Source organism: Nothobranchius furzeri, chromosome 1 (assembly GCF_043380555.1).
Source record: "Nothobranchius furzeri strain GRZ-AD chromosome 1, NfurGRZ-RIMD1, whole genome shotgun sequence".
In the NCBI taxonomy this organism is placed as follows: Eukaryota; Metazoa; Chordata; class Actinopteri; order Cyprinodontiformes; family Nothobranchiidae; genus Nothobranchius; species Nothobranchius furzeri.
This window is the reverse complement of record NC_091741.1, coordinates 96534632-96545886: the sequence shown is the minus strand read 5'-3', so window position 1 is coordinate 96545886 and position 11255 is coordinate 96534632. Positions and strand designations below refer to the sequence as shown.

Genomic DNA, 11255 nt, shown 5'->3' with positions numbered 1-11255 from the left:
CACCACCCATATCCTTAAAGGAGACGCCCTCTTGGATTAGCTGAGCTAGCATCTTTTCTGAGATGTTTACGTGAATATGGCATCTTTTTCCTCCACTAACGTGGCCTGGGTTGTTTTGATGCGTATTCCTCTCACACTGAGCGGGTATTAAGTTAGACAGAAATAAAATCGTGATGCACTAATCTCTGATTTTTCCTGGACTCAGGATGCTGCTGTTGCTCTCTGCCTGTCTTTCTGTTGGTGAGTAAAAGTGTCTGTTCTCAGCCATGCTGCTGTTTTGCTATTTTGATACAATCTTTAAATTAACATTGCAGCTTTATCATTTACTAATTAGTGTTTTTTTTAATAACGCACCACACACAGTTTGAGATTAACATGTAAATTAAAGGATGACTATGTAAATTAAAGTGTATTTTTATCCCTACAACTCTGTATACCAGTGGTACTCACTCCTGGTCCTGGAGAGCAGGTATCCAGCATGTTTTCATTGTTTCTCTGCTCCAACACACCTAATTTAGTGGTTGATTCACCTGTTAAGCAGCTCATCAAACTCTGCAGCCTGCTGATTGAAATCAGGTGTGTTGAAGCAGTTAAAACAAAAACATGCTGGATACCTGCTCTCCAGGACCAGGAGTGAGTATCACTGCAGTAGCCTGTACACAATTCTGTCAAGGTTTTTTTTTCGTGTGTGTGTGTGTGTGTGCCTTTATCTGGACATGCAAAATAAATAATTAAATTAGTTACCCTCAAAAAAAGAGTAAATCACACATACATAAAAAATCAAATATGCAGAATATCTCAGAATATGCAGCTAAGTTCAGTGCAAATGTGTAGTATATGTAAATACAAACAAAGTGCTGCACATGCATGTCTCTTACTGTCTGCAGTGTCCACACTATACACTAAAATATCACAGTAACTCGTATTATACCGAATTTATATGTAAAAGCAGTTTATTGATTTTTTAAATTAGGAATTTACATTTATTGTTTTTTATTTGGTGCAATTCAAACTCTGACTGCTAGGTGGCAGCAGTTTTTATCACCTTCATTCTGACCAAACAGTGAGATCTCACTGTGTGTCTTTGAAGCATCTGGCCTAAGTTTTCTAATTAACTTTAGTCTTAAAATTGCAAACATTGTATTACGGTATGTCGTATCATCTCCCTGTGTTGATCTATCATTGGATTCTTGCAAATAAACACCCCTAGTCTGCAGACTGTTCACACTAGAGGCTACTGGCAGTTACATTATAATTATAAAAATGACCAAATACTCAAAAAGATCAGAAGATCTGCGGTGTAAATGTAGTCTGTGAAACACGTGGCCTCAATGAGCCTCTGGTAATAGCTTTAAAGTGCAAAACAAGCTAGCTTAAAACACAAACACGGCCACAGAACACTCACGCCTCCCATCGGCTACATCCCCAGGCCATGTCAACCGGATTCTGGAACCTGCGTTGCCAGAGGAAACAAAAGTGCGCTAAACACCAGTTTCTGTTCTTTAGGTCCAAACATCTTCTGTTGTCTGACTTCAAATGGTGTTTTTCTTTTTGGTACTCTGGTAGTTTGTCCTGAAGTTGAAGCGGTAGCAGCCGGCTGTTTCTCCTTCTCTGATATTATTGAGCGGAGAACCTCTAACACCAGTGGTGCTCTGTTGCTAAATACATGAGTGCGTGATGAGAGGAGGACCCAGGGAAGTGTGGAAGTGGGTGGTCTGGTGAGAAAGCCATGTTATTGGCTGAGGTTTTAGACAACCACTATTATTATTATTATTAGTATTATTATTATTATTTTATCTCTGCAATATCAGATCATAGCTATACTATGCTGTTAAGTGGCAAGAAAAAATGTTTGAAGCTAATTAGTTTTGTATATTTGCTATTGAAGCTTTAACATGTCCAATAAATTAAGTAATTAGGTGTAAATTGTTTTCTATTATGGCTTCGGGTGTTGCTGGAATAAATGCTTTTTCTTTTTTCTGGTCTTTAGTCCTTTCACTGAACAGTTATGATGAAGAAACATATGGGAACACACATAAGATGAGGATAGAAAGAAAGACTCAGTCCATTGAGTTCATGCCCAAATACAGCTCGAAGCATGTGGTCCTGTGGAGACAGGAGGACCCTGAACCCAGTGAGGACAGCAGGAGGAAGATGATTGGCTACTACTATCTGATATACAATGTGACCCAGAGGGACAGTGGGAGCTACGTCTTGAGGGACAAAAATGGGATGTCTCTGTCAACAAAAACCATCGAGGTCATTGGTGTGTATCTTTCTACAATTGTCTTTATTTACCATTTGTTCTTTGTTGTATGTCAGTAGTGTATTACAGATACTTTGGTGTGCAGATTAAATGTGCGTGAACATCCACTTATTTATTGTCGTCTCTACCAGCTAAGACACAGGCCCTTGAGCTGATCCCTGGTGAAAAACTCCGCTTCACTTCAGACCTGGAGTCGAACTCCTGCAACATTTATTTCATCCCAGAAGGAGGTCGTGAGACGGAACTAGTTCATCAGGGAAAACTGCTTCAGGGTTCGTCTTACTGCCCCGGGTTTGAGCTTCTAAAGCCCTGTGGGATCTCAAACGAGGCTGTCCAGACGTCCTGCAAAGGACTGTTTGAAGTGAAGGATCATAACGGTGACACCTCCTTGGAGTTGTCGCTGAAAGTGGAATGTGAGTAGCCTTTATGTTGCACTTCTTTTGTTTAATCTGCTGTTTAATAAACATAACGTGTCTGTAAAGATTTGTGCCAAATGGATTAACCAGAAAAAACCGTCTCACACAAAATACACCTGAATAAAGCAAAGTCTGAGTGGAAGTTGGGAAGTGGCTCGAGCCACTCGCTCCAAACTCTCACAGCCAGTGAGATGGAAGCACCAGTCAGCCCCTTCCACTGGGACTTTCTTTCAAAAGAAGCAGCAAAATTGAGATGCTGCAAAAGCAACGAACTGTTGGCAAAACCAAAACGTGCCCTTCAGGATAAAAGTCTAAATAATCTAATTTATTCAAAATTAAACAAGAACAAAAAAGTGTCAAAGAAATAAAATAATAATGGTTAAAGAGCAAGTCACCCCCTACCAGAGTCGTACCCCACTCCCACTTCCTCTTTGAAAAATGCAAAAAATGCTGTTGCCTGGCAGACCGAAAGGGCGAAGCCACTAACAAATACACACACACACACACACACACACACACACACACACACACACACACACACACACAGACAGAGGCTCACAACAACATTGTGACCTCATAATGTACCAGCTGACATCATAGTGTACTTCTTGGCCTATAGCGATGGCAGATTAAATTTAAATGCAGTGCAGAGCTTTTAACTGACAACTGTGCAACATCAACACTTTTAGGCAGAATATTTAAATTTTAACTAAGATGCACTAAAGTGCCAAATTATTGACTGCATGTGTCTACAGCATGGTTAGACGCTCATTTATATAGTTTATCAGCAAAAAAGAAATAGATTTGGGGGTGACTTGCTCTTTAAGTAAAAATAAATATTTCATTTTGAAATATATGTAATTACGAATTAGTTAATTGCGTGAGATTGTTAGGCAGACTGGTGCTGCGTCTGCAGTGATGCGGGCGTTGTACCAATCTGTTGTGGTGAAGAGAGAGCTGAGTCAGAAGGCAAAGTTCACAATTTACCGGTCGATCTATGTTCCTACCCTCACCTATGGTCATGAGATTTGGGTAGTGACCGAATTAATGAGATTGCTGATACAAGTGGTCAAAATGAGTTTTCTCCGCAGAGTGGCTGGGCTCTCCCTTAGAGATAGGGTGAGAAGCTCGGTCATCCGGGAGGGGCTCGGAGTAGATCCGCTGCTCCTCCACATTGAGAGGAGCCAGTTGAGGTGGCTGAGGAATCTAGTTAGGATGCCTTCTGGACGCCTCTCTGGTGAGGTCCAACCAGCAGAAGACCTAAAGGAAGACCCAGGACACGCTGGAGGGACGATGTCTCTTGGCTTAAGGGAACACCTTGGGATTCCCCCAGAGGAGCTGGTCCAAGTGGCTGGGGAGAGGGAAGTCTGGGCCTCCCTGCTTAGGCTACTGCTCCCATGACCCGACCCTGGATAAGTGGCAGGAAATGGATGGATTAGTTCATTTTGAATGTAGAGGTTTTGTTGTATTTATTTATTTATTGCTTATAAAATTCACACTTTTCACCCTGAAATGATCATTCTGGTTGCTTTATTCGAGTAATTTTGTGTGAGACTGAAATTTTCTGTCTATTTTTATTTTTTGGCACCAATTTCATCCCATAATTAGTTCTCCTATAAAAACACATATGAAACATTAACAAAATATAGAAAACAAGAATATTAGCTGACTGAAATCTGAACTTCCTGTTCCAGCTTTGTGGTTTACCTCCTCTGCCTTCATTCCCATTGGAAGTGCTGTCGTCCTTTCTGTTTTGTTCTGGTGCATGAAGAGCTGTTGCTGTGGAAACAGCTCCACAGCAAAGAACCCTTCAGAGCCTGAAGCTGCAGCTGATGATGATGATGGTGGACCTGCTGTTTATTACCAGGAGGTGGGCTTGCTCTCTGCTGAAGCTGCTTACCGGTTTATGTTCTTGTGCGATCTTTAAAACAAGCTCATGTGTTTTATTGAATCTGCAGTATGACCACGAGCCTGTCGGAGGGAGGCCAACCCATCCCACCAAGCCCACAGAGACTGCCTACCCGGTTCAGCCGAATGATGCGCCCACCAGCCTGCTGGTTAGTGTGTGTCGTATTTCATTGATCCAGAAGCTTTTCTATTTCCTGCTCTTTGCTAATGCACTTGGTTTCACTCTGCAGATACACAATCCTCCTACTATGAATCTACTTCCTGCTGATTCAGAGGTAAAAAAAAAAAAAACAAGAAACTGCTAATTTCAATGTGAACGCTCAAATCTCCTCCCCTGCTGTCTAGCTGATTATTTGAGTTGCTAAAGAAATTCAATTATAAAATAAATAATTGATAAAAACCAAATATTATGTAATCGGATATTATTTTGAAATGTACGGTAGTTAATACCAATGGCAGTCTTCATGTCTCCTGTTGACTTAATTTAGATAGTTTTGTTTTAAGTACAAACAGAATTTTGATCACTTTTGTAAATTGTCTATTATTATTATTATACATGAGAATATTCATATGCATTTATTAAAATAGCCAAAGCCTTGTTGTAAGGTCTGTCATGGATGTAATTTTCACTTTAGAAGTGGGGGGGACACGGGTGTGTGTGTGTGTGTGGGGGGGGGGGGGGGGGGGGGAGGGGTCTTTACAGTATACTCTAATGGGAAACAAGCTTTTCTGCTTGGTCCTAGAGCTCAACCAGTGTCAATTTAATATAGCGTAATATTGTTTTTGGATGGTTAAAAAGTGCAGGGGTCAAAACTTGACTTTGGAAAAAGTGTGTGTGTATGGGGGGGGGGGGGGGGTCCCCTGTCCCCCCCCCAAATTACGTCCATGAGGTCTGTGCAGGTGGTGCTGTACGTAGTGTCAGAGAGTGACAATATTTTAGACCTAACTGAACACATAGAACATAAATCTAAAGTTTTACTGAAAAAGCTAAATATTTTATACAAATAAATAACGATGAGCAGCACTGAATAGAGATCGGAGTCTGGACTGTGGAGGGGAGCAAATTAGTATTAATATAGATTAATTATTTAAGGATTTATTGTAGAAATCATGCACACAAGAATTTACAATCAATTAAATGATCCACGGTTTAAACATATAATGCATTACCTTATTACACAAGTAATTAATTATAGATAGTTGTTCTTAACTTAGTTTGTATTGTTTTAATTAAGGATAAATTGGTAGAACTAATTCTGTAATGCTTTATTTCTAGGATGGTGGCGCTTAGACCCCTTCTAACCTGCTTCCTGCTTTATCTCAGAATAAGACGCTGAATTCAGCATAACCAAAAACCAAAGTGAAATATAGATGAAGCATCTCTGTTAATTACCCATCATGCAACACTGAAGCCGTAATAACCCACCTACAGGAGCTGCTGCGTATGTTTGGAGCCAGAGTGTGAGCTCTAAGGATGTGTGGCTGAGCCAACTTTAGTTTAGGATCCATTTCTGTCTCAGTCCAGCTAATAGAGAGTGTTCGTATAGTTTTGTCTTCAGCTTCCACCCGAGTCTCCATGTTTTAATAAATGTCTGTAGGCTAAAATAACTTTATCAAACAGTTTTTGACATTAAACTCTTGGCCTTTTATCCCATAAATGTGTTTTTATAAATCAGCTGTAAAGCCGGTAACCTTGTTTAACATTATAAGCTTCAGAAATATACTGGGACGTGTTTTTCTACCAGGTTTCGGCTCCAGCAGAGCGGCTAGACCCACCAGCTGTTCCTCCAGGCTTGGACTACGAGCCTCGGTTCGAAGTGAAAGGAATGAGCACAGATTCCCTGCTGCACTCCGACTCTCCTCACTGTGATGTTTACAACTCAGACAAACTCAACTTCCTCTGAAACACACACACACAGCGGTAGTGTGACATTGAACTGCATGGTGACACAGTTGGTTGTACTGGTAATTTCTCTGAAACCCTTTTATAGACAGCTTATGGTAGCAACATGGACATTTATTCATGGACGGCAGCTCTGGTGGACATTCCTGCAGTCAGCATGGACCTTCTGCACCTGTGGCATTGTGCACAATGCCACAACTGCACATTACAGGGTGGCCTTTTATTGTGGCCAGCCCAGGGCACACTGTGCAATAGTCATACTGTCTAATCAGCACCACACCTGTGAGATGGATGGATTATCTCATCAAGGGAGAAGTTCTCACTGACCCAAATTTCAGACAGATTTGGAGAGGAAGAGGCCTCTTGTGTACATAGAAGTCTTAGATCTTGAGTTTAGCTCGAAGACAGAAGTGCTCTGTTTATAATTTTGTAGACGTTTTTAAGGCATACTTGGCAGTTTTGCTTGCTTTAGCATCCCCTAGTTTCCATTATTAATCCTCTCTTGTCAAACCAAAGCCCATTTCCTCGCTTACTGTTGTCGTTTTAACTTTAATTTAATCTAACAGCTGAAATGTCTCCCAGCCTTCCTTAATGTCTACAGGAGTGATTCGTCACTAAATGAAACAAATCAGCTGTGTTCAGGATCCAAAACGTGCAGGAAACATGATGGGACCAGACTGCAGCGCCTGGTATGTCAGCTCCATTTTTTTCTAAGTCCCAACAGAGCTGCCGCCAGTCTGAAGTTGCAAATGCGGTCTTCTGTTCAGGGAGAGCGGTGGGGGTTTGAGTGACCTTTCATTAACCCTGTAAAGGGTCATTTTGCACATACTGGCTCAAGAAAATGATTCAGAAATATGAAAAAGTTACAAAGTAAGGCTTTAAGATGCCCGTGGAACACTTTGGTTCATTCTTTTCAGACACACATTAGTTCTCTTGTCAGTTTTCTTCTCAAACAGGCCAAGCTGAGGGCAGACTCACTTACATGAGTAATGAACTGTTTCTACATTCAAGTCATCCGGTGGGGAGCTTTCAAGGAAAAGGGATTCATGCCACGTCTGCTTTATTGTTATTCTCACACCACTGCGGTTCCCAGCCAAGTCTCTCTGCCTGATTCAGCCCACTTGTCTCACCTGCACTCCCCTCCTCAGTCACCTTCCTTGTGCTGGTAGAAAACCTGCTCTTGTTTTGTTTTAAATTGTTGTCCTCAGATTATAGCTCATGAAGGACCACTCGTTCCCACAGCATCCCGTTAATAATTCCCAATCCTGATCATGTTTTTAGATGGTAAGTTTATTAGACACAGACTAAAGAGGAGACAACTGTTGTCATAGTTTCCTACTTACCCTGGTTTGGCTTTTTTGTTTTTAGATTAGGTGGGCTACCTAAATATTTGCCTTTCATGCTAATTAGCTCAACCCCACACACATGCAGTGTGTCCTCAGGTCCCTCGAGGTGTAATGTGGACCCCCAAATGATGGCTCACCGACCTTCAGGGGTCCAGGGACCCCATTTTGGAGACCACTGATTTCTCCAATTAACCTAAGTGTGTTTTTGTCTGTGGGAAGAAACCGTAGCACCCAGAAAAACCCACACATGCACCAGGAGAACATGCTAACTCTGTACAGGAAGACACGGCAGCCAGGATTTGAACCTGTGACCTCGCCACAGCCAGGCATCAGTTGTACCAAGTACGCCCCATGCAGCACCATTTTGTACCTTTTTAAACTCTAAACTGTGAACAAAAAACACGTTGTGTGTTAACTTATGTAAACTGTGATATTTGTATCTTTTGTATATTCATTGTTTTTGATCTGATTGCATTTTTAAGTTCTTTTTTAAACACATGAAAGTTTTTTTTTTCTTTTTACCTTGCTGACAATTTGGATCACTCCTGCGATCTTCATCAGAGCTAGCCGCTAATGGCGGCATCACGCCCTTCTCCGTTTATGGTGAGATTTGTAGTTCTGTCAGCAGTAAGTCTTTAATCTCAGACCGTCCACGCTGTGTTAGCTTCAGGGCACACGGACCATACCTGACCTGAGCAAAGCCCCGTGTTTTTCTACTGTTTGTGATGCTAGACGCGCCGGTCCTCGTACATAACTAATAGCATTACAGCCATTTGACCCCGCTTCATAAGGGGTTAAATCAGAGTTAGACGTTTTAAAACACTGTAAACAATCAGCTTTTCAGGTGGAAACACTGACACTCAGACTGACCTGTAGTAGATATGATCCCGCTACAGTCTGGTTGAATTTTATAAAGAACACAAACCAGAGTGGAGCAGCGGGTCTGCCCGACCAGGATTTGGCGTCTATCTCCTGAGTGACCAAACACTTCTGACTGAGAAGATGTAATTCTTCTCCTGACCCTTTAAGTTTTTTCCTGACCGGTGTGTCACTTTTCTATATTTAGCAAAGGGCTTAAGCTGTTTTAGTTCCCTTGATAATCAAAGCTTACTGCAAAGATCAGATTTCTCCTTTGGGACTTTATAATGTTGCTGTGATGGGGTTGGGATGGATGTTCAAAACAGTTTGCTTGCTGTTGTACATAAAACCATCAGATCCGCTCGTCACGTGATTGCTGCTTAGGTGGAATAATGGAATCATGTTGTTGCTCTCGTCTCTCTCCAGTTGGGCTGTATCTGGTTTATATGAAGGATTTTACACACTGGAAGCCCGTGGCATTAAAATGACTCCATACCTCTTTGCTGGAGTCCTGTTGACACGGTGCCATAAGTGCAATAATGTAAAGGTCAGATCATGTCAGTTATACATTTGCAACATTTCTACACACACACACACACACACACACACACACACACATGCATGTGCACACATGTTTTAGTGTTTTGAGTGCATGACCCTGTACTGTTGTGTAAATGTGTCTTTAATAATATCTTATTATAAAGTGTTGAGTATTTAAAACACGTGTCTGTGTATTTATACTTTTTGTCAGGTTAAATAAAGCCATTCCTACAATGATATGATGTTTTATTGTGTCTACAGCCACCGACCATCCTACATCACCACACACACAAACATAAAAGCTCACGCTAAAACAAATAAGTCTTTAACGACACACCAGCTGCTTCCCCAGAGTCACACAGCAGTAAGGCACAAGCCATGCAGGGAACTAACACATAAAGTAGCGCTCCTGACCATATTTCTGTTTATTCTTCCGCTTGCATCTGCAGTATGTCTGGTTTTACTGAGAACTTCTACTTTTCCACATTCATCAGTAGAGGGCAGTGGAAGCTGTGGTGGAAGTCTGAGCCCTTAGAAAACGAGGCACTTGGTGTGTTTAAGCTGATTTTTTTTTACATGTGAGCATGCAGCAGAAAGGCAACTATAGTGAGTTAAACAGCACAAGTCAAATCAAACACCCAACTTAACAAAATTAATTCCTGAAAGAGTTTTTCAATCATAGTGAATTATTCATGTGCTAAGAAAATCGGCTTTTGTTGACGAGGCTGAAGTTAGCTTCCGATTCGGGAAACGGCTAAAGGGCCAATACACCCAATTTTTCTCTACTCTGACCATCTTTAATCTGCTCTAGCTCAAAAACTACAACAACCATACTGTTAAAACCTGTTCTAGATTATTCTACTATAATAGCATATTGCATACAACCTTGTTTGGGATTTGTGAAACCTTTCCCTGATTTGAGAAGTTCAGCTTTTTCGCTGAAAAAAAAATTCAGTTATTATATATTTATCCATTCCCAAAGACATACAAAAAATCTTTTTCTTGCAGATATTTCAGAGACTCAGATTGTCTTACCTCTCATCCATCTCACCATGCTCAATCTTTTCCACTGCCTCAGCCCTGGCTAGCCCTTGGACCTTATCGAGTGCTTTTGCTGATGCCTGTGTTACATAAAACGGTTCATTAGAAAAAGTTTTTCAAGATTTATCGTGCTTTATAACATGTATTCACTAATTTTCCACTGACATTTTTCCTAATTTCAGACTCTGGTTAACCTTGCCTACTCCTATCCTGATCTAGCATCTGTGTGATCACAACTGGACCTTCTTAAAATATTTCTTGAATCTACAATATTTCTTGCCACTATAGTGGTCTTTATTCATTAGTAAAAGGGATGAAAGATAGTCTAAAATAAAAGTGGATCACATAAAGCAAATCAATAATCCCAGGATAGCATGTACTCCTCAAACTGTGCTCAAAGTTCTACAAATCAGGGAAAGGTTTCACAAATCAGGAAAAGGTTTCACAAATCCCACACTGTGTTTTATTTGATCTGCTATTATAGTAGAATAATGTAGAACAGGTTTGAACACTGCGGCTGTTGTAGTTTTTGAGCTAGAGCAGATTAAAGATGGTCAGAGTAGAGAAAAATTGGGTGTATTGACCCTTTAGCCGTTTCCTGAATCGGAAGCCATCTTCAGCCTCGTCTGTTGCATTGCTTTGGTACTTCCGCTCCAACAGCATAGCCTAAAGGTTGGGGCCAGCAAGAATTTGGCTCAAAGGATTAAACTTTTGTTTTCTTCCTCCCTTTTTAAATATCTGCTCTTCAAAATAAGTTATATATATATATATATATATATATATATATATATATATATATATATATATATAATCCTCCCAGCCTCCCAAAAGGTAAGACAAGATAGAGGTGTGAACCCCAACGTGTGCTGGGATAGGTAAGTGCTGAATTTCTTATATGAAAATCAGGTAACACTTCACAATAAGGTTTCCTTTATTAGCATCGTTAACTATTAAGTGTCCTTAAGGTTAAGACAAAT

At 40.8% G+C, this 11255-nt stretch overlaps 1 protein-coding gene across 1 annotated transcript; it reads left to right on the top strand.

Annotated features, from left to right (window-relative positions):
- On the top strand, positions 1-9474 carry LOC107375580 (uncharacterized). Its single transcript, XM_015944175.3, has 7 exons — positions 1-240; positions 1991-2266; positions 2398-2679; positions 4377-4552; positions 4641-4739; positions 4821-4865; positions 6336-9474. The coding sequence occupies exons 1-7, from the start codon at positions 207-209 to the stop codon at positions 6492-6494; spliced, it is 1071 nt and encodes a 356-aa protein (XP_015799661.3). The 5' UTR covers positions 1-206; the 3' UTR covers positions 6495-9474.
- Positions 9475-11255: the final 1781 nt, after the last annotated feature.